The 26,221-nt window shown below is 38.9% G+C and overlaps 1 protein-coding gene across 2 annotated transcripts in view; it reads left to right on the top strand.

The window, feature by feature from the left end:
* MBOAT1 (membrane bound O-acyltransferase domain containing 1) overlaps nt 1-26,221 on the top strand; it is a 115,113-nt gene that overhangs the window by 74,132 nt on the left and 14,760 nt on the right. For both annotated transcript variants that reach the window (XM_025443533.2, XM_025443543.3), the window contains exons 5-8: nt 14,381-14,436; nt 16,399-16,453; nt 17,919-18,102; nt 20,378-20,570. In XM_025443533.2, coding sequence (XP_025299318.1) covers nt 14,381-14,436; nt 16,399-16,453; nt 17,919-18,102; nt 20,378-20,570 — 488 coding nt within the window. The remainder of the gene's footprint in view (nt 1-14,380; nt 14,437-16,398; nt 16,454-17,918; nt 18,103-20,377; nt 20,571-26,221) is intronic.

Raw genomic sequence — 26,221 nt, 5'->3', positions numbered from 1 at the left:
ATGCTTAACAGACTGAGCTGCCCAGGCACCCCTCATTTGTTTTGTTTCTTAAATTCCAAATATAAGTGAAATCATATGGTATTTGTCTTTTCTCTGATTGACTCATTTCACTTAGCGTTATACTCTAGATCCATTCATGTTGTTGCATATAGGAGGATTTCATTCTTTCTTATGGCTGAATAATATTCCATTGTTTGTGTATATTACATCATCTTTATCCATTTACATGTCCATGGACACTTGGGCTGCTTTCATATTTTGGCTATTGTAAATAATTCTGCAATAAACATAGAGGTGCATGTATCCCTTTGATTTAGTGATTTTGTATTTCTTGGGTAAATAAATTTAGTGGAATCACTGGATCATGTGGTAATCCTTTTTTTAACACTTTGAGGAACCTCCACACCATTTTCCATAGTAGCTACACCTGTTTGCATTCCCACCATCAGTGCAAGAGGGTTCCTTTATTCCACGTACTCATCAATACCTGTTTCTTTTGTTTTGGATTTTAGCCATTCTGACAAGTGTTAGGTGATATTTCATCGTAATTTGGTTTGCATTTCCCTGGTGATGAATGATGTTGAGCTCCTTTTCCTGTGTCAGTTGGGCATCTGCATGTCCTCCTTGGAGAAATGTCTGTTCATGTCTTTTGCCCATTTTTTAATTGGATTGTTTTTTTGGGTGTTGAGTTGTATGAGTTCTTTATATATTTTGGTTACTAACTTTTTTGGGTATGTCATTTGCAAATATTTCCTCCCATTCTGTAGGTGGCCTTTGAGTTTTGTTGATGGTTTCTTTCCCTGGGCAGAAGCTCTTTACTTTGGTGTAGTTCCCATAGTTTTATTTTTGTTTTTGTGTCCTTTTCCTAGGAGACATATCTAGAAAGATGTTGCAACTGCCAATGTCAGAGACATTTTGCCTGTGCTTTCTTTAGGATTTTGATGTTTTCAGGTCTCACATTTAGGCCTTTTTTTTTTTTAAGATTTTATTTATTTATTCATGAGAGACACACAGAGGGAGACAAAGACATAGACAGAGGGAGACTCAGGCTCCTCAAGGGGAGCCCAATGTGGGACTTGATCCCAGCACTTCAGGACCACACCCTGAGCCGAAGGCCAACGCTCAACCATTGAGCCACCCAGGCATCCCTCACATTTAGGTCTTTAATCCATTTTGAGTTTATTTTTGTGTCTGGGGTGAGAAAATGGTCCAGTTTCATTCTTTTGTAGCTGTCCAGTTTTCCTAAGACCATTTGCTGAAGAGACTTTTGCCCATTGCATATATTTTCCTCTTTTGTCAAAGATTAATTGACCATATATTGTTGTGGGTTTATTTCTGGGCTCCCTATTGTGTTCCATGGATACTACAGCTTTGTAGTATATCTTGAAATCTGGGCTTGGGATACCTCCAGTTTTATTCTTCCTTTTGAAGTTTACATTGGCTCTCCAAGGTCATTTATGGGTTTTGTACAAAGTTTAGGATTATTTGTTCTTTGAAAAATGCAATTGGAGGGTGCCTAGGTGACTGAGTTGGTGAAGTGTTGGACTTTTGATTTCGGCCCAGGTCATGATCTCAGGGTCCCGAGTTTGAGCCCCACATTGGGCTCCATGGTCAGTGCAGAGTATGCTTGAGATTTTCTCTTTCCCTCTTGCTCTCCCCCTTCCTACCAGCTCATGTGCTCGCTCCCTTTCTCTCTCTCTCTAACTAAAATCTTTAAAAAAAAAAAAGAAAAGAAAAGAAAAATGCTGCTGGTATTTTGCTAGGGATCGCATTAAATATGTAGATTACTTTGGGTAGTACAGATATTTTAATAGTATGTTTAATCCATGAACATGGGATAATATCTTTCCATTTGTGTCTTCTTCAGTTTCTTTAATTAATGTTTTATAGTTTACAGAGTATAGGTCTTTCACCTACTTGTTTAAGTTTCTTCCTTAGTAAATTGAACACCAATAAAAAAATAAAAAATAAAAAAAAAAAAAAAAGAAAGAAAAATCAAGGAAAAAAAAAAAAAGTTTCTTCCTAAGTATTTTATTCTTCTTGGTGCAATTAAAAATGGAATTTTTTTTTTAATTTGAGAGAGAGTGGGTGTGTGTGCATGAGCTGGGGAGGAGGGCAGAGGGAGAGGTAGAAGCAGACTCCCTGCTGAGCAGGGAGCCAGCCTTGGGGCTTGATCCCAGGACCTGGGGATCATGACCTGAGCCAAAGGCTGATGCTTAACTGACTGAGCCACTCAGGCTTCCCTGGAATTGTTTTCTTAACTTCTTTCTGCTATTTCATTATTAGTGTCTAGAAATGCAACAGATTTCTATACATTGATTTTGTATCTTGTGGTCTTATTAAATTCCCTAATCAGTTCTAGTAGTTTCTCGATGGAGTCTTTTGGGTTTTCATTCTCTTTTTCTCTCTCTTTTTGTCTCTCTCTCTCTCTCCTTTAAGATTTTTCTTTTATTTGAAAGAGAGAGAGAAGAAAGGGGCAGGAAGAAATTGAGAATCTTGAAGCAGTCTCCCCACAGAGCATAGAGCCTGATGTGGGACTTGATCTCAGGACCATGAAATCCTGACCTGAACTGAAATCAAGAGTTGGCCACTTAACCAACTGAGCCACCCAGGAGCCCCTTGGAATGTTTCAGGTTTTCTATATTTAGTATCCTGTCACCTGCATATAGTGAAAGTTTTACCTCTTCCTTACCAATTTGGATACCTTTTGTTCCTTTTTCTTGTCTGATTGCTGTGGCTAGGACTTCTAGTACTATGCTGAATAAAAGTGCTGAGGGTGGACATCCTTGTCCTCTTTCTGATCTTAGGGGAAAGCCCTCAGTTTTTCACCATTCAGTATGATTTAGCTGTAATTTTTCTGTATACGGCCTAATTATGTTGAGGTATGTTCCCTCTAAAAATGCTTTGCTGAGGGGTTTTCTCATGAATGAATGTACTTTGTCAAGTGCTTTTTCTCCATCCATTGAAATGATCATATGGTTTTTATCATTTTTCTTATTGATATGATGTATCACATTGATGATTGTGAATATTAAACTACCTTTGCATCTTGGGATTAAATCCCACTTGATTGTGGTGAAGGATTGTTTTAATGTAATGTTTGATTCAGTTTGCTAATATTTGTTGAGGATTTTTGCATCTGTGTTCATCAGATATATTGGCTTACAGCTCTATTTGTAGTGTCTTTCTCTGGTTGAATTGGGCAGTTTTCATTCCTCTTCTGTTTTTTGAATAGTAGAATAGTAGGTGTTAACTCTCCTTTAAATGTTTGGTAGGATTTATCTGTGAAGCTGTCTGGTCCTGGGCTTTTGTTTGTTATGAGTTGTTATTATTATTATTGTTATTATTATTACTATTATTATTATTATTATTGTTTGAATTTCATTGCTGGTGTTTGGTCTGTTCCATTTTCTGTTTCTCCCCGATTCCGTTTTGGGAGGTTATGTTTCCAGGAATATTCTGGGTAGTCCAGTATAATGGCATATAATTTTTCATAATATTCTCTTACAATCCTATGTATTTCTGTGGTATTGGGGGGTATTTCTCCCCTTTCATTTCTGATTTTGTTCGAGTCCTCTCTCCCTCTCTCTCTTTTGGATCAATTTGGCTAAAAGTTTGTCAGAATTTGTTGATCTTTTCAAAGAACCCGCCCATGGTTTCATTGATCTGTTCTATTGTTTTTTAGTTTCTATTTTGTTCATTTCTGCCTTAATCTTTATTATTTCCTTGCTTCTCCTGGTTTGTGGTTTTGTTTGTTTTTCTTTTTCTAGCTCATTTAGGTATAAGATTAGGTTCTTTGTTTTTTTCTTGCTTCTTGAGGTGGGCCTATTGCTATACATTCCCCTCTTAGAACCACTTTTGCTGCATCCCAAATAATTTAGATCAGTGTGTTTTCATTTTCATTTGTCTCTATGTCCATTTTTAAAATTTTCTCTTTGATATCTAGGTTGATCTATTCATTGTTTAGTAGCATGTTATTTAACTTCCATGTATTTGTGTTCTTTCCAGATTTTTTTCTTGTGGCTGACTTCTAGTTTCTTGGTGTTGTGGTCAGAAAAGATGCATGGTGTGACTTAAGTCTTCTGAATTTGCTGAGACTTGTTTTGTGGTATAACATGTGGTCTCTTCTAGAGAATGTTCCCTTTACACTGAAAAGAATGTGTATTCTGTTGTTTTAGGATGGAATATTTTGAATATATGTTAGGTCCATCTTGTCCAATGTGTTGTTCAAAGCTACTGCTTCCTTGGTGATTCTCTGTTTGGATGATCTATCCATTGATGTAAGTGGGGTGTTAAACTCCCCTACTATTTTTGTATTAGTATCAATAACTTCCTTTATGTTTTTAAGTAACTGTTCAATGTATTGGAGTGCCCCTATATTTGTTGCATAAATATTTTTTATTTAAATTCAATTATCCAACATATAGTACATCATTAGTTTCAGATGTAGTGTTCAGTAATTTATCAGTTGCATATAACACCCAGTGCTCATCATATCACGAGGCCTCCTTAACGCCCATTACCCAATTACCCCATCTATTTCCTACTTCCCCTTGGTTACATAAATATTTACAGTTGTTCTGTCTTCTTATTGAATTGTTCCCTTAATGATTATGTAGTTTCCTTTGTCTCTTGTTACAGATCTTTATTTCAAAGTCTATTTTGTCTAAGTATTGTGACTCTTACTTTCTTTTGACCTCCATTTGCATGATAAATGTTTTCCCTTTCCATCACTTTCAATCTGCAGATGTCTTTAGGTCTGCAATTGGTCTTTTTTAGGCACCATATACATGGGTCTTGCTTTTTTATCCATTCTGCCATCCTGTGTCTTTTGATTGGAACATTTAGCTTATTTGCATTCATAGTAATTATTGACAAGTATGTGTTTATTGCCATTTTGTTACTTATTTTACAGCTGTTTTTATAGTTCTTCTTTGATCCTTTGATTCTTCCTATTAGATTGGCTGACTTATTTAGTGATATACATGGCTTCCTTTCTCTCTCTCTCTCTTTTTTGCTATGCATTACTGGCTTTCTGTTTGTGATTATCATTAGGTTTATATATAACATCTTATGCATATAGCAGTCTATATTAAGTTGATGGTCATATATGTTTGAATCCATTGTAAAACTAAAGTTTTATTCTCCTCCTCCCTACATTTTAGATATATGATGTCATTCTTTATATCCTTTTATTTTCTGAATCTCTTGACAGATTTTTGTGGATATACTTAATCTTACTGCTTTTGTGCTTCTTACTTTGTTCCGCTTATGATCTTCCATTTCCACTCAAAGAATCTCCTTTAACATTTCTTGTAAGATAGGTTTTGTGGTAATGGATTCCTTTAACTTTTGTTTGTCTGGGAAACTCTATATTTTCCCCCAGATAAAAAATTCTAGATACTACTCAGTGCTCATTCATGATAAGTTTATTCTTTAATCCCCATCATCTATTTCACTCATCTCTCCACCCACCCCACCCCCCTTGAATAACCATGAGTTTGTTCTCTACAGTTAAGTCTTTTTCTTGGGTTGTCTCTCTTTTTTCCCTCTGTTCATTTGTTTTGTTTCTTAAATTCCAAATATGAGTGAAATCATATAATATTTGTCTTTCTCTGACTGACTTATTTCACTTAGCATAATATTCTTTAGATCCATTCACAACTATTTGTTTTTTGGGTGTTGAATTGTAGGAGTTCTTTATATATTTTGGATACTAACTCTTTATTGGCTATGCCATTTGCAAATATTTCCTCCCATTCTGTAGGTTAACTTTCAGTTTTGTTGATGGTTTTCTTCCCTGGGCAGAAGCTTTTTATTTTGATGTAGTTTCAATAGTTTTATTTTCACTTTTGTTTCCTTTGCTTAGGAGACATATCTAGAAGGATGGTGTTACGGCTGATGTCAGAGACATTTTGTTTGTGCTCTCTGCTAGGATTTTGATGGTTTCAGGTCTCACATTTAGGTCTTTAATCCATTTTGAGTTTATTTTTGTCTCATGTGAGAAAGTGGTCTAGTTTCATTCTTTTAGGTGTAGCTGTCCAGTTTTCCCAAGACCATTTGCTGAAGAGACTTTTGCCCATTGCATATTTTTTCCTCTTTTGTCAAAGATTAATTGAACATATAATTGTAGGTTTGTTTCTGGACTATTTTGTGTTCTATTGAAACATGTGTCTATTTTTGTAACAGTACCATACTGTTTTGATCACTACAGCTTGGTAACATAACTTGAAATCTGGAATTATGATATTTCTAGCTTTGTTTTTCTTTTTCAAGATTTCTTTGGCTATTTGAAGTCCTTTGTGGTTCCACACAAATTTAAGGATAATTTGTTCTAGTTTTATGAAAACTGTTGGTATTATGATAGGCTTGCTTTAGATCTATAGATTGCGTTGGATAGTATAGACATTTTAACAATATTTGTTCATTCAATCCATTAGGATGGAAGAGTTTTCCATTTGTTTGTGTCATCTTCAATTTCTTCCATGCTAGTGCTTTATAGTTTATAAAGTGCACATTTCACTTCCTTGGTTATGTTTCTTCCTAGGTATTTTATTCTTTTTCATGCAACTGTAAATGGGAATATTTTCTTAATTTCTTTTTGCTACTTCATTATTAATGTATAGAAATGCAGTTAATTTCTCTACATTGATTTTTGTATCTTGTGATCTTATTGAATTCCCTTACCAGTTTAAAAAGTTTTCTATATGTGTTATGTCATCTGTGAAAGTTTTACTTCTTCATTACCAATTTGAATGCCATTTATTCCTTTTTACTTGTCTTATTTCTGCGGCTATGACCTTTAGTAATATGTTGTATAAAAGTGGTGAGAGGAGACATCCTTGTCTTGTTCCCAATCTTATGGGGAGACTTTCAGTTTTTACCAGTGATTATGATGTTAGTGTGGATTGTTTATATATGGCCTTTTATTATGCTGAGGTATATTCTCTCTTAGCCTACTTGTTGAGTTTTTATCATAAATGGATATTGTACTTTGTGAAATGTTTTTTCTGCATCTTGAAATAATCACATGGTTTTTATCCTTTCTCTTACTGATATGAGGTATCACATTGATGGATTTGTGAATATTGAGCTACCCTTGCATTCTTGGAATAAATGCCATTTTATTGTGGTGAATGTGTTTTTAAATGTATTGTTGGATTTGGTTTGCTAATATTTTGTTGAGGATTTTTGCATCTGTGCTCATCAGAAATATTGGCCTGCAGTTCTCTTTTTTTTTTGTAGTGTCTCTAAAAAAATTTTTTTTTGTAATGGCTTTCTCTGATTTTGGTATCAAGGTAATGGGGCCTCATAGAATAAATTTGGAAGTTTTCCTTCCTCTTCAGTTTTTCTAAACATTTTTTTAAAAGATTTTATTTATTTATTCATGAGAGACACACAGAGAGAGGCGGAGACACAGGCAGAGGGAGAAGCAGGCTCCAAGCAGGAAGCCTGATGTGGGACTTGATCCTGGGACTCCAGGATCACGCTCTGGGCCAAAGGCAGGCACCAAACCACTGAGCCACCCAGGGATCCCCTTTCCTCTTCAGTTTTTTTTTTTTTTGGATTATTTGAAAAGGGTAGGTATTGACTCTTTTTTTAGATGTTTGGTAGAAATTGCCTGTGAAGCTGTCTGGTCCTGGACTTTAGATTCAATTTCATTGCTGGTCATTGGTCTTTTAAAAATTTCCATTTCTTCCTGATTAATTTTTGAGAAGTTCTGTGCTTCTGGGAATTTATCTGTTTCTTCAAAGTTGTCCCATTTTGTTGGCATATAATTTTTCATATTCTCTTATAGTCCTTTGTATTTTTGTGGTGTTGGTTGTTCTTTCTCCTCCTCTTTCATTTCTGATTTTGCTTATTTGAGTTCTTTTTTTTTTTTTTTTTTTAAGAGTCTGGCTAAAGGTTTATCAATTTTGTTGATCCTATCTGAGAAATTCTTCATCTCTCCTTCTATCCTAAATGATAGCCTTGCTGGATAGGGCATTTTTGGCTGCAGATTTTTTCTTTTCAGCACTTGAAAATATCCTACTTCTTCCAATTGTCCTACAGACATTCTGCTGAAAAAATCAGTGGAGAGTCTTATGGGGTTTCCCTTGTATGTAACCATTTTCTTTCTTTCTTTTGCTGTTTTTAAAATTTTCTCTTTGTCACTGCATTTTGACAATTTAATTTCTTATGTCTTAGCGTGGACTTCCTTGGGTTGATTTTATTGGGGGGAGGGATGGGAGCTCTCTGTGCCTCCTAGATTTGGATCTCTGTTTCCTTTCCCAGATTAGGGAAGATTTCACCTGTTATTTCCTGAAATAAATTTTCTGCCCACTCTTGTCTTTCTTCTTCTGGGACCCCTGTCATGTAAATGTTGTTACATTTTATGATGTCACTGAGTTACCTTAATCTCTTCTCATTTATTATTATTTTTTCTTTCTCCCATTCATCTTGATTGTTTTCCATTACTCTGTCCTCCCAGTTGCTGATCCATTCTTCTGCTTCCTCTATCTACTATTTATTCCTTTCTGGAATATTACTTATTCTGTTTCATTTAGGTCTCTTGCTCTGATTTTATCCTGTTCTTTCATTTAGGACATAGTCCTCTGTCTCCTAATATTGTCTTACTCTCTGTTTCTCTGTGTTGGGACAATCAGCTATGTTTCCTGTTCTTCAGAGTAGTGGCTTTATGAAGAAGACGTCCTGTCGTGCAGTGTCCCCTGTTCATCAGAACCTGGTGCTTTGGAGTTGTTTTCTTTTTTTTTCTTTTTTCTTTCTTCTTTAAAAGATTTTATTTATTTATTCATGAGAGACACAGAGAGAGGTAGAGACACAGGCTGAGGGAGAAGCAGGCTCCATGTGGGGAGCCTGATGTGGGACTCGATCCCAGAACTCCAGGATCATGACCTGAGCTGAAGGCAGATGCTCAACCGCTGAGCCACCTAGGCGTCCCTGTGCTTGTTTTCCTATGTGTGTTGAGTGCACCCTACTATTGTGGTTGAACTGCATTTGTCTTTATTCCAGTTGTCTGCAATGGCTCTCTTTGCCTGTTGTGGGCAGGATTTGGTCCCTTTACTGCTAATGGACCAGTTGGGCTGCCTTCGGCTTGAATTTGTTCAGACCAGGCATTTTCCAGAGCTGTGGTCACATTGAACTACAGAGTGCTTTTCCTGACAGAGTCGAGTTGGTGGATAGGACCTTCAGTCAGACCAGATTTCTGTCCCAGTCCACTGCTAGGGCCACAATCTAAATGGTGTGTGTGGTTATTGTCCCCTCTCCCCCAGCCAGGAGTCACTTGGAGTGCTGTTGGTCCCTGTTGCAGCTGCTTTCACAGTGCCAGCTTGTGATGCTGTTCTGAATGGATTCTTGCCAAGTACAGATTGGACAGGGCAGGGGAGTGGGGGTTGTACAGTATTAGCAAGCTAGTTGGAGAGTGAGCTTGTTCTTGCAGGTGAAAGAGGCAGGGTTGTGGGGGGAGAGAAATGGCTTCTTTTGTTTTTGGAGAAGATTCTTAAAGATTACTTGCCCCTCAAGCACACATTCTGAGATTAGTAAATACATCTATATACCACAGTATACCCCAGGTATTTCTCAAACTGTTGCTTCTGTGCTATATCTCAGCAGAGCTATTTGTTATGCTGTCTCTTTAGGGTTCAGGACTCAGTTTCCCATCACCCTCCAGCTGTCCCAGAGCTGAGCCTGCTGATTTTTAACATTCTAGTTGTTAAGCCTTGCTGGTTCTAAGAAGTGGCAAAGTTTAGCCCCTTTGGTTTTCAAAGCCAAATGTGATGGGGGTTCATTTTCCCACTCTGGGTCCCCAGGGCTTGAGGTACCTGAGCAGGAACAGGTGTCTGCTCCTGTCCGTGATTGCAGTGTCACCTACAGACAGTCTCATGGGTCAGTTTGGTTCACAACCATGTCTCCACTCTTCCTACTCTTTTCAAGGTGGCCTTTTCTCTATGCTTAGCTGTGGCAAGTCTGTTCTGCCAGTCTTCAGGACATTTTTGGGGGTTATTTACACTAGCTATTTTCTAGCTGTATCTGTGGACAAGGTGAGCTTAGGATCTTCCTACTTTACCATCTTCCCTAGAAGTTGACCTGATGATATTTTTTTTTGTTTTGTTTTTTATTCATTGAAAAAAATTTGTAAGACAAGAGAAATGGCCCTACCTCAACCATGCTGGACCCAAACCTTGATTTAAGATGATCGGATGGTTCCCATGGATTCAAGTCCAGTGTCTACTACTAGTGAATGTATACAAATCCATGGACAAGGCACACTTCTCAGGGGGTGGAAAGTCTGAGTACAATTCAAGTGTCAAGGCCTCATTGTTCTGAGGAAGTTCTTTGGCTACACCAAGGAGACTTTTTTGTGTCCTTCTTGTACTTGTAGTATGTGTTCATGTACCTTGGATTTTGAATTTTTGCAAAAGTTCGCATGAATTCTAATCACAAACCATCAAACACGTCTTGGATTATTTTAGGTTTTGACTGAAATACAACATGGATGATACTTGAGTTTCATCTTTTAAGTCAGTAACTTTTTGGATTTCACTCTCAAATTTCATAACTTGGGCATTCTAAATTTGGCATATGATCTACTCATAAGTGTAAGTAAATTGATCAATGAAAAAGTGTTGAGAGAGGAAGTCTTCTGAGCAAGAGCATATGGCACTCCTTACATCCATAGAAAAGTGAGTAAGTAGGAGGATTCTAACTCCATTTCCTCTTTGTGAACAGGTTCTAGTTCTAGCTTGCAGATTTTAGATCTGCTTTTTCACAAGTTAGTAGTGTATTGTGTTTAATAAACCCATGGTCACATGTGTGAATTGTTTCTTAAGTTGCTAGAAACTTCTTGAGATGTTTAAAATGGAAGCAATATATTGTTGAAAGTAGTCTAGATGACAAGTAACTAAATTTGGTCCACAGCTTTTTTTCTCTCCAAAAGAGACATTGTTTCCCCAAAATAAAGATGACAATACAATTTTTACACAGACCCAATAGTGCTGACCTCATATTGAATATTTATTGACCATTATCTAGAAATTCAGTATTATGTATTGTGTTTGTCCAGGTTCTCTGAGGGGGATGCCAAGATGGGAATAGCAGCATAAGAGATTTGCCATGTAAAATGCCTGTGAGGGAAACTAGGGAGGCTGGAATAACCATCAGATTGAAATGCATGTCTGACCCCTGAGATGAGAGAGGCAAGGAAGAAAGGAAGACCGCAGTGCAGGTCTAAGACAATTTCATCAAGTTCAGTAAGTGGTCTTCTAGCAAAACTTGCCCTGGGGAGAGTACCACACCTCATTTGCAGGGGTCTGCCTTGGCACCTGCCGCACTCTGTCACTGGGCTGTGTCATTGGCTGGAGCAGCTCGAGGGGGCATGACCTCAGCATGAAGTTGGAGATAGAATTGGCAGCAGCGGTGGCTAATCATAGCTCCCTCCCTCAAAGCTCATAGTTTTGAGTGACTTCTGCTCATGGCAATTGCATATATAAGACTATTTACTGTATTTTTGAACATGAGCCTTATTATGGAATACATTAAATGTAATGCCAGATAGAGGAAAACAAATGTTATATTTCTATAGAGACAGAAAGTTAGGCTAATTCCATAACATTTTCTTTTTTGATATATCTATTTTTTAAACCCTTTAAAAAATGAAGCTATGGATTAAATGGAATGTACAAACTTACTTGGTTTGCAAATTGCATAGTTATCAGAATGTGTGCCTCAAAGTTTAAAAAATGTTGTACTGGGCTTTGTGTATGGAAAGTTGAGAGTTAGGTCCTATTACTGATTCCTAGGACTTTTGATCTAGTAGGAAAAAAAAAGTCCAAAAGGCTTTGTAAAGAAACTATCGTGTTTTCAAAGTTATGTTAAAAAAAAGTTCTTGGCATCTGTTATACGTTCTGGGTCCAAGGTCTTGTTGAATATCAGGAATGTGAGATGCAAAATTATATTGGTCTTTAAGACCACATTGTTGTAGAAAGCTTCAACACAGCTCTTATTCTGGGATCCAAACCTCTGTGCTCTGGAAGAGCAATTCTTTTTTTTCAATCTAAATGAGCATAGTCACAATCAGTGCTAGCTATGAGCATGTCCTACAGTACTAGAATGATCACCTTGATGGCTCCCTATTTTGCCACACCTGCTTCTCACCAGTCCTGGAAGAGCATGGCTATCCTTCCCTTCTGCAGTGTAACCATTAGCATAATTAATCATACAACATTTTCACCACCCCCTAGAGAAACCTGTATGCATTAGCCATAGTCCTCATTTCCCTCCCAATTGCTCCAACCTGAGGCAACCAGCAATTTATTTCCTGTCTCTATGGATTTGCCTATTCTGCTATTTCGTACAAATGGAATCATACAATATATGACTTTTGTGTCTGGTTTCTTTCACTTAGTATAATGTTTTCAAGGTCCATCCATATTATAGCATGGGTCAGTACTTCACTGTGTTTATTGTTGAATAATAGTCTAATGTATAGACATACCACATTTCACTTGGGTTATTTCCTTTTGGGCTATAATGATGTTTTTCTGAACAGGTGTGTACAAGTTTTTGTATAGATACATTTTTATTTCTCATGGGTATATACCTAGGAGTGGAAATGCTTGGTAATACAGTAACTCTATGTTTAATGTTTTAAGAAACTGCCAGACTTTCTGAAGTAGCTGGACCTTTTAATGTTCCCACCAACAATGTTTGAGGGTTCCAGTTCTCCACCTCCTGACCAATACTTGTTATCTTTTTGATTCTAGTCATCCTTGTGCTTGTGAAGTGGTATATGATTTGGTTTGCATTTCTCTGATGGCTGATTATTGCTGAGCATCTTTTCACCTGCTTATTTACCATTCATATGTCTTTTTCCGAGAACATCCATTCCAGTCCTTTGGCTATTTTTGAATTGGGTGATTGTCTTATTCTTCTTGAATTGTAAGAGTTCTTTATATATTCTAATACCAAGTCCCTTATCAGACATATAATTTGCACATATATTCATATATTCTGTGAAATGTCTTTTCACTTTTCTGATGGTATGTGTCATTTGAAGCACGGAATTTTAGGTTTTAAATGCTACCCATTTAACCTATATTTTTCTTTCATTACTTATGCTTTTGGTGTTACATTTATGACACCATCACCAAAGCTAAGGCCATGAAGATATGTGCCTATGCTTTCTTTGAAGAGTTTTATAGTTTTTGCTCTTACATTTAGATCTTTGATGCATTTTTAATTACTTTTATATTTTTATGTGGCTATCTGGTTGCATCATCACTATTTTAAAAAGCTGTTCTTGGGCAGCCTGAGTGGCTCAGCGGTTTAGTGCCGCCTTCAGCCTAGGGCGTGATCCTGGAGACCAGGGATCGAGTCCCACGTCAGGCTCCCTGCATGGAGCCTGCTTCTCCCTCTGCCTGTGTCTCTGCCTCTCTCTCTTTTTCTCTCTCTGTCTCTCATGAATAAATAAATAAAATCTTTAAAAAATAATAAAAACAAAAAGCTGTCCTTGCTTCTGTTGAATTATCTTGGCACCTTTCTTGGCATGGGTGCCACTTCATAGGCAAGTTTTTATTTGATGTCTTTTTTCAAATTAGGATGGGTGTTATTTTTTGGTCACTAAATGGTTTATTGACAGTATTTTACAAAAGTATCTTTTGTTATGTGTGCATGGAAGAATTGCCTTTAATAGAGCAATGCATTTAGGACATATTAGGATAAAGAAGCCAGAATATTATATCTCGTCCAAGTGGAACTGGGGCACTGGATTAGGTATCCCCCAAACTAGGGGTGGTCATACTTTAATGTGCATCTGAGTTCTCTAGAGATCTTGTTCAAATGCAGATTCCCATTTTCTGGCTCTGGAATGGAGTGTGCAAGAGTCGGCATTTTTTTAAGATTTTATTTATTTATTCATGAGAGACACAGAGAAAGAGAGAGAGAGAGAGAGGCAGAGACATAGGCAGAGGGAGAAGCAGGCTCCATGCAGGGAGCCCAACGTGGGACTCCATACTGGGTCTCCAGGATCAGGCTCTGGGCTGAAGGCGGCCCTAAACCGCTGAGCCACCTGGGCTGCCCGAGAGTCTGCATTTTTAATGAGCCCCAGAGCATGCTGATGGTGCTGGTTCTGGAACTTACACTTTGAGTAACAGTGCAAGAGGGGCCTTCTGATATGATCTCGTTCAGTGTTGTTATATCTACTTATTTAAAATGATTTTAAGGGAGTTTATTGAATTTAGTGTTTTTTTGTTTTGTTTTTGTTTTTGTTTTTGCTTTGTATTGAATGGCCTTTAAGATGAAAAAACTACCATGCAGGGAAATAGAATAAATGTTTCTTCTAGTGGTCCTTCTGCCAATCGATTATCTTCTATCTTCCTTTTAGGCCTCTGATGATTGTCACACAGAAGATCACGACCTTGGCATTCCAAGTTCATGATGGTGAGAAAAATGACTCGCCTGTTGGTGCTGAAAGCGAGACTGACATTCAGAGCTCTTTGTTTGGACTCTACCCATAGTCCAGAGTTTAGCCAAGTTCTGGCAGTTCTTCTATAACTTGTCAAAAATTTGCAAGCTTCTTTAATCAAAACTCTTCTCAACTATTATGTACCACTTCCCTGCTGAATCTGTAGTCTAAATTTGCTGAAGTATTTACCCTGAGAACAGTTGGCTTTCTGTTTACTTATGTAATATTTTAAATTTATGGTACTCACTGCCCTTCATTTCCAAATCTGCTGAGAAGAAATGGCATTCTTTTTCTTTGGTTTAATATGAGAAGCTCATAAGGTAATAATAAAAAAAAAAGTATTGGCTGGTTAACCATTTTTAATGCTAGTTTTATTTTGTTTAGTGTTTTTGTTTTGTTTGGCTTGGAAGATTATCTAATGAGATTAGCCTGGCCCTTCTCCTTGGAAGAAGGAAGGATCTTCTGTTTGTATACAATTGAACATTTTCTTTGCTCATGCCTTTCCTGCAAATGACCAGAAAGTGTGATTTACACAATTAAGACCTGGTTCCAGGGAAGGAGGACGGCACTTTCAGCCTGGTGGAAGATTTCAAAGTGGGTGGAAGAGATGTCAGGTTCAATTAGTAAAAGTATATTTTGCAGATTTGTACTGCTCTGGCAAACGCTTTCTGACTGTTGAAGCTCCTTTATGTGCTACCAGATTGAGAAGATTTATGATCTCTGCTAGCTAGTCTTATTTTTCTTTAAAGCTTGGGATTTGATTTAATTTCATTCTGACCCTGGATATTCCTAGTTCATACTTGACGATTTAGTCATTCTTCAGAGAACAGGGTCATTTTGTATCAAGGATAGAGCCTTTCTAGGGTAACCAAGTGTCCTGGTTTCTCCAGAACAGAGTAGTTTCCCAGGACATAAGACCTTTAGGGCCTAACTTGGGAAAGTCCAGGGCAAACTGAGGCGAGTTGCTAAATGTCTTTGTACCCAAGTCTAGTTGGTAGTCGTTATAGTCTAACGTTAGCACATAAACCAATAGCTAAAATCAATTTAATTTTTAGGACTGCCAGAGATGTATGGTTGACATCTTAGAAAAAAGTGTGATTTTTTTTAACACTGCTTCTTTTTTTTTTAATAGGCTTTTTGCCTAAATTTACTTTTTAAAGCATTCTCAGTTTACCTGATTTTCTGGAAAAACCCTTACATGCAGCAAGGTGTTTATTTGCCATTTCTTTTTTTCTCATGTGCAGTAGGAGCAAGTAAATTCCAGAAACACTGTCTTCCTTTATACATATTTTCTGAATTGCCTTTTTGATTGGTGACCATCATCACTTTTAGCTGAATATACATACAGCTTTGTAGTCAAGCTCTGTAGCTTTTAGATGACATGTCGGATTTTTTGACTATAAGTTAACATATACATTTTACGAGAAGCACAAATGTGATTTGGTTCCCTCCCCCTTTTCTGACATGGATGAATTTTAAAAGAAGAAGAATCACCTGATAAATCTTTTATGTTTTCCCTGCATTCAGGATTATATTTCCTGTTTTTTAGAAGAGGAAAGTCCCCTGTTCCTTTCCCCATTCCACACCCATGCTTTCAGCTGGTGCCAGGTGTCTGCAGCCAGCATAATCAGGGAGGTCTTTAAGGTGGAGCAGGCTGCAAAGGCAGGCTTTTTTCTCTCATGTAGCAATGAAAACATACGTACTTTGGTAAGGAGTGCAGGAGATGTAGGGAGTTCCCTGAGATCCATGTCCCATGCAATTTAAATAGGAGTAACCCCTGCTTTCTCCCCTCTTCACAAGAGCCTGTAGAGACTGTCAGAAAAGAAAATGATTTTATGATGTGTGAAATAAAGCACTTTTTTCAAATGACTTTTAGAAGCCTCATTTAGAATTATCTACTTCAAACATCTTATTTCTACATTTTTTTTATTTTGTAGGATTAGGTCGAAGAGCTGAAGACCTCTCTGCTGAGCAACAGCGTCTTGCTGTAAAGTAAGTTAAACAATATATTCTTGAACCCTTTGTATATCAGTGTCTAGAAATCTTTCTCATTTCTCAATAGATATGAACCCTATTAGATGGATGTATTATTATTTATTTAATGAATATGTTGTTGATGGATACTTGGGTTGTCTGCCACTCTTTGGCTTTTACAAACCCTGTTCTCAGGTCATTTTAAAGAGGTTTGGGCATAGCAGTGGGGGATAGGTTTCCAGAAGTGGGATTACTGGGCCAGAGAGTAAATGGATCTGTGATTTTGTTAGTTTTATGAGATTCTCCTTCACCACTGTAGTTATGTCCGTTACAGAGTTATTTTTATTGGCCCATGTGTCTGAGGGTCCTCAAGAAACAATTATCAGCGCGCATCAGAATGATTAAATGCCTCGATGAAGACGGGTAGGAAGTAGGGCTGGGAATGTAGGATGGAATCGAGTGCCTCGTTTTCGCAGTATAAGATTGGGTAGGACTTGGAAGCAATGGAGACCCACTGCAAACGACTAATGAATCAGATTCTTTGCTCAGTGTTATGGGGGTATAAATGCTGGGCATTTGACCCTGGGTATTCCTAGTTCATACTTAACAATTTAGTCATTCTGTAGGGAACGGTGTCATTTTATACCAAAGATGGAGTCTTTTTAGGGTAACAAACTGTCCTGGTTTATCCAGAACAGAGTAGTTTCCCAGGACATGAGACCTTCAGGGCCCAACTTGGGAAAGTCCAGGGCAAACTGGGGCGAGTTGCTAAATGTCTTTGTACCCAAGTCTAGTTGGTAGGGCATAATTCCAGTGACCGGTTAGCAATGGCATTTTAGGGAGCCTTTCCCCACAATACTCTCCGGCCCCTTTAAATGCCATTAAAACACTACCCAGAACTGGTCTCTACAGAATTTTTCCCCTGCCACTACTTTTGTCTGTTGTTCAGGACCTCGTGCCTGGATGCCAAAGCAGACAAGAGGGCGTTCTGTGTGTCCTCTTCAAATGGAAACTGATTCCACCCATCATCTGTTTTGTGTTTATTTTGGCAGCCGGAAGGGGGCTTTCCCATTTCACAGCATCTCAGTCAACTCACATTAGGTCAGGTTCCCACCCCACCTCGTGTTTCTTACCTCCATTTTCTCTTGCAGACAGCTAAGGCTGCTGAGAAAGAGCACATCTCAGCCTCAGAGTTGCCCTGGACCTCTCCCTCCGTGTCTATAGCTGCAGTCGACCAGCAGAGGGCGCGACGGAGCGCTGTGCCTTCCCTGAGCCACCTGCCTTCTCTGAGCCACCTGCCTCTATTAACTTGTCCTTTCCACAAGGTTTCTAGCTTAGATGGGTTTTCAGAGAAACAAAGACACCCATGTCATGGTTCATCATCCATAAAGACAACACCTGTGTTTAGGAGTGGCTTACTCGCAGATATTCGAGAAAAATCCAAGACTGAAGGTTTTTCAATTTTTTTTTTCTATTTTCACAGAGTAAAACCCTCGTTTTTGGAATACTTAAGCTACCTTCTCAACTTCATGAGTGTCATAGCTGGCCCTTGCAACAATTTCAAGGATTATATAGCCTTTATCGAAGGGAGACATATACATGCGAAGTTGCTGGAAGTGAACTGGAAGCAGAGAGGTTTCCACAACCTGCCAGAACCTTCTCCTACCGTAAGATTTTAGTGCCAAGCATTTACCCAGAGCTCCACGAAAATAGAGTTCTGCTGCCAGGGCTGAGTCTCACTAGTAATTGTTCTAATTAAAAAGCCAAGTAGTTTACTAGAAAGCTTGGCCAATAACTCGCTGTCACCCTCATTTACCTCACAGAGGAGCTTATTGGCTGGAATAATTAAAGCAATCGATCCATTCTGCAACTGGACAATATTTAATGCTTATAATGTGCTCAGCACTGTGCTAGTTAGTGTATTCGGATTGATGAGTTTTTTTTTTTTGTCCTTATGAATAGAAATTCATATCCAGCCAAAGGACAATGTCATGAAAGGGGGATAGGGAGAGAGTGGGAACCAGAACCAATGTGATTTTTATTGCAGAGCCTGTTTCTTGAATGGGAAACCAGTGTTATGTCGGCATGCTTAAAGATTGGTTTTATTGACTGAGTGTTTAAGATGTTTTTTTGGAAATAATATTTTAATTTTAACCTGAATTTTATTAATTTTGAATTAGTCGACATTAGGATGACTTATTGAACTTTACAAATATCCTAAATTTATTCAGATCAAATATCCCATATTTAAGGGAAGTCTAATTATTTGAAAGAACAGGGAAAATTGGAAAAAGGAGAAAATCAGGATAATTGAGTTAAATATTTGTAAATGCTAAACTCTGTGCAAAATTAATTATTTGAAAACTTAAGTAATTTATTAAGCATGAATTTTCAGGTAGTTTTGACACAGTCAGGTCTTCCGCAGCTTATGGCTTGTCAATTGTCTCAGCTCTTACTGTGTTATTGAAACAGTGCAGGAGTAAGGTCGCCATGGCCATGAGACATCAAAGTCCTCACAGGTGTTTCTTGGCTGAATCTACCAGAGTCGTGCTTTTGTGTTTCACATGCTCTCATTTAGAGACTATGATCACAGAGTCTTAGTATCACTCTCCAAGGAGACTCTTGCATTTTTGTGCAAAAAGTGAAGTGGTCAGGTGGTATTTTGGCTAAGGACACATCAGTGGGAGGTAGCTGGAACTCACAGGCTGATGCTTCCCCAGTGTGTTGTCATAATCATGGCTAAACATGGTGAGCACTTGACTGGGAGCCAGATGCTATTCTTGGTACCTTGCAAATATTCATTCACCTGAACCTCAAGCCACTCTGAGAGAGGTGCTGTAGCTATCCCCTTATTACAAAAAAAGTGCCCCCCCCTTTTTTTAAAGATTTATTTGAGAGAGAACACACGATGGAGAATGCAAGCATGAGTTGGGGGGGGAGTGAGGGAGAGAGAAAATCTTAAGCCAACTTGGCAATGAATGCAGAGCCTGAGACTCGGCTTGATCTCATGACCCATGAGATCATGACTTGAGCCAAAATCAAAAGTTGGTGCTTAATTGACTGAGCCATCCAGGCACCCCAGTAAGTGGCCTGTTTTAATAAAGTTGGGCACTATAGTTCTATTGATGTTATATGACATTCCCTGGAATGTCAGAGAAAGTGGGCAAAATCGCTTGGTCTAGAGGCATTTAAAATGCCAATGCATCTTAATACTAGAGCAGACTACATGTAGACCACCTTGGAAGGCTTTCTAAAGCTTTCCATTACCTGCTCATGTCTTGATTCAGGTATTTAAAAACTTGTACAGAATCCTTCCTAGCTAAGCCTCTGTCCTCCTTTTGGTAATTCAAACCCATTTCCTTGACTCTGCTGGTGACAGAAGTGGAAGGCGATTGGTTATTTCTTTCTAATGGAAGACTGCCACCCTATAATGCTCTTTCTCTTATGTTTTGGGTTATAAATCTACCTTCCTTTTGGGGCACCTGGATGGGTCAGTTGGTTAAGCTTTTGGCTCAGGTCATGATCTCAGGGTCCTGGGATGGAGCCCCACACTGGGCTCCCTGCTCAGCAGGGAGTCTGCTTTTCCTTCTCCCTCTGCCCCTCCCCCCCACTTATGCTCTTTCTCACTCTCTCAAAATCTTTAAAAAAAAAAAAAAAACTACCTTCTTTTTGTTGGTAGAATGTGCTGGTGATCATTTTCTTCCATTTTAGATGTATTTAGACCTCAAGTGTCAGAGGTGTATTCTTCATTTACATTTAGCCCACATGCCCAGCATCCAATTTGTGTCCTAAGAATGCCTACTGGTGGTGTTCCATCTAGAGAATATTACCAGAGCAGCTATTGGAACAGCTTTGTTCAAAATGTGCCCTTGCTGAAATTGTTTTCCTCATACCAGAGGCCTGAATGGTTACACTGATTTTTTTTTTTCCCCCACATTTCAGGGAGCTGTGATACACAAGTTGTGTATGACCTTGGTGTCTCTCCTCCTGTTTTTGACACTCACCAAGACCTTCCCGGTCACCTGCCTGGTTGATGATTGGTTTGTTCACAAAGCAAACTTTCTGACTCGGCTCTGCTACTTATATATTGTCATGCAAGCCTCGAAGCCCAAGTATTACTTTGCCTGGACGTTAGGTACGTTTGATGGAATGGCCCTGAATGAATGAGGGAGAGTGATACTCCTTGGATGGCTTACCCAGAACAGCATTTTGGATCACCTAATCAAAAAAAAATTAATACATGATGGAGGCAGCTGAGCCAATATCATTTTGTACTCTCCAGCTAGCACTCCTATGTCCCACCATCCATAAATTCAATTATCTGTGATAAGAGAAAAGCAATCTTGGCTGTCATTTCAGCTCAATGTTATTAACAGATGTCCAAACTTGGAAGCTTCCTCCACCAATTGAAGCTCCATTAGTACAGTGGAAAGTTAAGGGAAAATTCTAGAATGATCTGGCTGTATTGTGATTTTTCTGGGTGGTACATAATAGAGGGTACACGCTTGAATAAATTTACCAACACACATGCTGATTTAGGTTGCACTTTTAAAGAAAGAGTTGGTTAAAAAAATTTGTTGGTTAAGCTTTATGCCTTAGAAACTGACTTCAAGTGATAAATATTTTTTTAAGGTAGAAAGTTCAACTTTATTTGCTTTTTTCCTCTTTCCTTTCAAACAATTTTAGACTGGAAAAGTTTAAAGCTTTGCTGGAGTGAGCAGTAAGTCCTCCTATTTACTTACCAGGAATGGTAAGGAATTTTGATAAGGCACGGCAGCCCTATCTACTTCATATTTGGAGCCCTTACAGGAATGGAAATTTAACTTCTTAGCTGAAGGTGATCTGGGTCTTGATGTCAGAAAGCACTGATTTGGTTTATTAAGTCAAACAGATGATTAAACTCAGTGCCTAATGCTTAGCCCATGTTCCATGAGTGAAGGCATAGCACTTCACTGAGTTCTGTTTCCTTCATTTCATGCTCCAAGTTTTTAATCCCTAAATTAAAGCTTGTAGCTGCTAAATGATTTTTATTTTTTTTATTGTGATAAAATATAACATAGAATTTGTCATTTTAGCCATCTCTAGTGGACAAATTAATGGCATCAAGTTCATTCACAGTGTTGTGCAACCATCACCACCATCCATCTCCAGAACTTTTCCCATCACCCCAAACAGGAGCGCTGTACCCATTAAGAAAAAAGTAATAACTCCTCATTCCTCTCTCTCCTCAAGTCCTGGTCCAGATTATTTTTAAAAGTTGACATGTTCAGGGAGAAATTCAGTCCAGTGCAGTGTTTATGTAACACTTGGCCAGAAAGATCAGCTTTTAAAAAATTTGCAGTGTGGGAAATTTGGCCACCTTTGGTTTAATGCAGGGAGTGTTTGCTGATAGGAAGGTTCTGAGCTAGGAGGAATGCAAAGGTGAATAAGGCCTCTTCTCTGCCGTCAAGACTGTTCTGGTCTGTGGGCATAGAGATGTGTGTGCCCACCATGGAGAGCTGTCTCAATGCCAGGAATACCGAAAGGGATGCTGAATAGAGACCCGTTGTTTTGGAAGGCTGCAAAAGCCTTATTCTAACTCTTTCTGCAGTGGCTTTATTAAGAATGCTAATATCTTCGGTAGGTAGGCATGATACGTGCTATGGTTGGAAATCTGTTTAGAACACCAGGCTTACTTTTCTACATGAGATACTTATTATTTTCACCTTGCTCTAACCTGTGTGTGTTTGCAAATGAGAGAGTGAGAGGAAGAGAGAACATCTCCCTCTCCTTTCTACCTTCTACTTTACTTACCCTTCCTTTTCTCTCCCTTCTCCCTACCTTTCCCACTCCCATGTTCTGTGTCCTAGGGCTTCAGGGCTGGCTTCTGGACTAAATCAGCTCCTGCTTTAGGAGGGAAGCAAGGCCATGCGTGGCCTCCTAGGGAAAGTCTAACACGAGGTGGGTTGTGCTGGCGGAGGTGGGGGTGAGGAGGGGCGGTTCTAGGCAACAAGGGGGCGTCTGGCATCGGTCTGCCCTTTTGGGACTGCCCCAAATTTTGGGAGTGTCCTTTTCTGTGGGTAGCTTTCTCCGTGGACTTGGCTCTTTTCTGTACGTCCTTCCCTTTATCTTTTTTTGGGTAGCTTCAGGAGAGACACACTTCATTAATTTGTATGGCCTCAATTTGAACTTTGTTACGGTGTAGATTGCATAGGCTGGTCTGAAATTAACCTTTGTATTATTTATGAATAAAGAAGCAATGAATAGCATAACGGGGAATATTTAAACTGCTTAACCGAATGATTGTTTTATCCAGCTCCTTAGAACATCATTTGCATATACTTGATGCACTAATTATACATGATTATAAATTTAATCCTTAAAGCTGGCCTCTTCATGAATCTCAGCCGATCCGCATGGTGTTCGCCTTGCTCTCCTTACTGTTTATAGTAAAATAATAAAAGCAATTTTCTTTGGATGTAGTGTACAATTCTGGTTGTTTTTCTCATACTAATTAGTACTAATTAGTGAGACTCAACTTCAACCCAGGCTGTGTTCCAAGGATCACAACCTCCAAAATATGGGTGTCCAAGCTCATTTATCTGTAATAATACAATAGACAATACAAGTAAAGCCAGTTTGGGGTTGGCGAACTTAGAACCTCTCACTGCTCGGAGGCAAAAAACATGTCTTGGATAAACGGTGGTGGAAGGACAAGGGGGTACAGGCTGAGTAGCCAGGCTCTGGATGCAGCATCTGAGAGCCACTATTCTGGTCCTTCCTTTGTCTTTCATAGTGGCTCCCAGACCCTCAGGTAGTGGGATCAGAATTCTTTCTAGCATTTGGAGCCTGGCACTGTTTACCACCTGAGTGATCACAATGTTAGCATCGCTAAGCCTTGGGAAGATGGGGACAGCAGCTAACATTTCTTGAGTGCTGACTTGGGCTAGGCACTGTGCCATGAGCTCTACTCACATTTCATCTAATTTTTTCAATGTGGCTTTAGGATAGGTACCGTTCATATCTCCATTTTCTTCTCAACGGAATGGATTTCTAGATGTTAGACACTCTCTCGAGGCTGTACGTTCTGTATGTTGCTCAGTGGACATGGGAAGCCAGGGGCTCTGCCTCTAGAGCCCGCCCTGACCCACCATATTCACACCGCTGGGAGCACTGGAAGAGAATACCTGTAGAGTGCTTTGTAAAATCCTAGAAAGATTGCAGGCACCAAACAGAGAAGTTGTTGCTATTCTGCTTTTTAAATGAGGCTGGAGGTAGGAGAAGCAATTGCAGGGCTCCTGGTCTCATACCATCCACCAGCCTAGTTTTAGTTTCCAACACAGACCCCGAAGGGCTCCTCTCCTTCTGGTTCAGCTCATCTTGTCATTCAGTGTCTTCCCACACATTTAAAACTTCATTTCTTGGGGCACCAGGGTGGCTCAGTCATTCAACCATCTGCCTTCAACTCAGGTCATGATCCTGGGATCCTGGGGCCAAGCCTGCTTCTCCCTCTGCCTCTGCCTGCTGCCCCCTCTGCTTGGGTATGCGTTTGTGCATCCTCACTCTCTCTCTGTTAAATAAATAATCTTGGGCAGCCCAGGTGGCTCAGCGGTTTAGCACTGCCTTCAGCCCAGGGCATGATCCTGGAGACCCGAGATCGAGTCCTATGTCAAGCCTGCTTCTCCCTCTGCCTGTGTCTCTGCCTCTCTCTCTCTCTCTCTCTCTCTCTCTATCTCTCTCTGTGTCTCTCATGAATAAATAAAATCTTTTAAAAATAAATAAATAAATAAATAATCTTAAAAAACAAACAAACAACTTTGTTTCCTAACTGGCACACCCCTGCTAAGTTGCTTTTTTCCTTTTCCATGGAGTTTCCATCCCGTCGGCTAGGGAGAATGACCTAGCAGCACTCAGAACTTCTCATCCTTCTAAAAGAAACCAGATCATTTCCCAGTGAAGCCAAGCATAAGATAAGCAGTGTTAAATCACCCCAACTATGCCAAAAGGAAAGGAGACAAACATAGATTGTTTTTCTTGAGAGTAACTCTTCAGAAGTCACTCTGGAGCTGGACCTGAATGTCTATGGAGAAAAACGAATGAAGCCTCAAGACAGACTTCTCTAAGATCTCCCTAGATCTAAGACCTTACCGTGTTGTGGTTTAGTTTACTTCTTATTTTGATTCCAGTATAGTTAATATACAATGTTATTAGTTTAGGTATATAATATACTGATTCAACTGATTCTGTGCATCACCTGGTACTCATCACCTGGTACTCATGCCCTCCTTCATCCGTATCATCTATTTCACCTATCCCCACCCCCACCAGTGGGAACCATCAGCATGTTCTCTAGTTCAGAGTTTGTTTCTTGGCTTGTCTCTTTTTTTCTTTTGTCTTGTTTCTCAAATTCCACATACGAGTGAGACATATGGTGTTTGTCTTTCTGACTTATATCACTTCGCATTACAGTTCTCTAGATCCACTCATTTTACTGTAAATGGCAAGATTTCATTTTTTATGGCTGAGTAATATTCCATTGTAGATACATGCCACCTCTTTATCCACTCATCTATTGATGGACTACTTCAGCTGTTTCCATAGTTTGGCTATTGTAGATAGTGCTGCTATAAACATACGGGTGCAAATAGCCCTTTGAATTAGTATTTTTGTATTTTGGGGGTAAACACCCATAGTGCGATTACTGGATCATAGGGTAGTTCTATTTGTAATTTTTTGAGGAACCTCCATACCGTTCTCCAGAATGGTTGTACCAGTTTATATTCCCACCAAAAGTGTAGGAGCGTTTCCCTTTCTCCACATCCTTGCCAACACCTCTTGTTTCTTGGATTTTTTTTTTTTTTTTTTAGCCATTCTGACAGTGTGAGGTGATACCTCATTGTGATTTGATTTGCATTTTCCTGATGATGAGTGATATTGAGCATCTTTTCATGTGTCTGTTGGCCATCTGTATGTCTTCTTTGGAGCAATGTCTGTCATGTCTTCTGCCCATTTTTTAATTGGATTATTTGTTTTGTGGGTGTTGAAGTTTTTTTTTTTTTTTTTTAAGAAAATATTCTGACAGAATTGAACTAAGTGGAGAGAGAATTAGCCTTTTGGTCATCATAATAAAAGTATGTTGATTTCATCAGGTCTCTATTTGGTTACAGAATCACATAATTGAGGAATTAGAAATGTTATACTCAATGTAGGAGGACATCTTATAGTTCAGTGAAGTGGAATAAAGATGGAAACCTGACCTTTCTCAAACTGACTTTATGGGTAGGATGCTTTGGTAATTGGGTCCACGTGTGGTCTCCGTGGTGGCTGGCCCCACATTCACATCCCTAGCTCTGTCTTTTGTCTTGTGTTCTAAACTTTTCTAACTATATCTTGGCAGCCCCAGCTGATACCTACTGGCATGTCATGCTTAATATGTCCAGAATGAGCTCCAATTTCTCTTTCAGAGCTGGTTCTCCTCCTGACCTAATGCTGTCCATTCATGTTGTGCCATCTTTAATGGCAGCTCCTGGACCTGTCCAAGTCACCTGGTTCCCCTGTTTCTTCTGGCCTCTGCTTCTGAGCTGAGATGTATGTTTACCTTCTTCCTTTCTCTTCTTACATGAAGTTGGTCACTAAATCCTATTGTTTGTCCCAGTTCATTTTTCTTTTATTTTCATTTTGCATTTTAGGAGCATCTAGTGCCTTCTTCCTTAGCAGGTACTCACTAAATGCTAGTTAATAGATAAAAAATGAATAAAAATTAAGGCTACCAAAGAGCTCAAAAGGTTTCTCTGATTTATAATGGTA

Source organism: Canis lupus, chromosome 35 (assembly GCF_003254725.2).
Source record: "Canis lupus dingo isolate Sandy chromosome 35, ASM325472v2, whole genome shotgun sequence".
Lineage (NCBI taxonomy): Eukaryota > Metazoa > Chordata > Mammalia > Carnivora > Canidae > Canis > Canis lupus.
The sequence above is the reverse complement of the archived record's forward strand: the minus strand, read 5'-3'. Positions and strand labels throughout refer to the sequence as shown.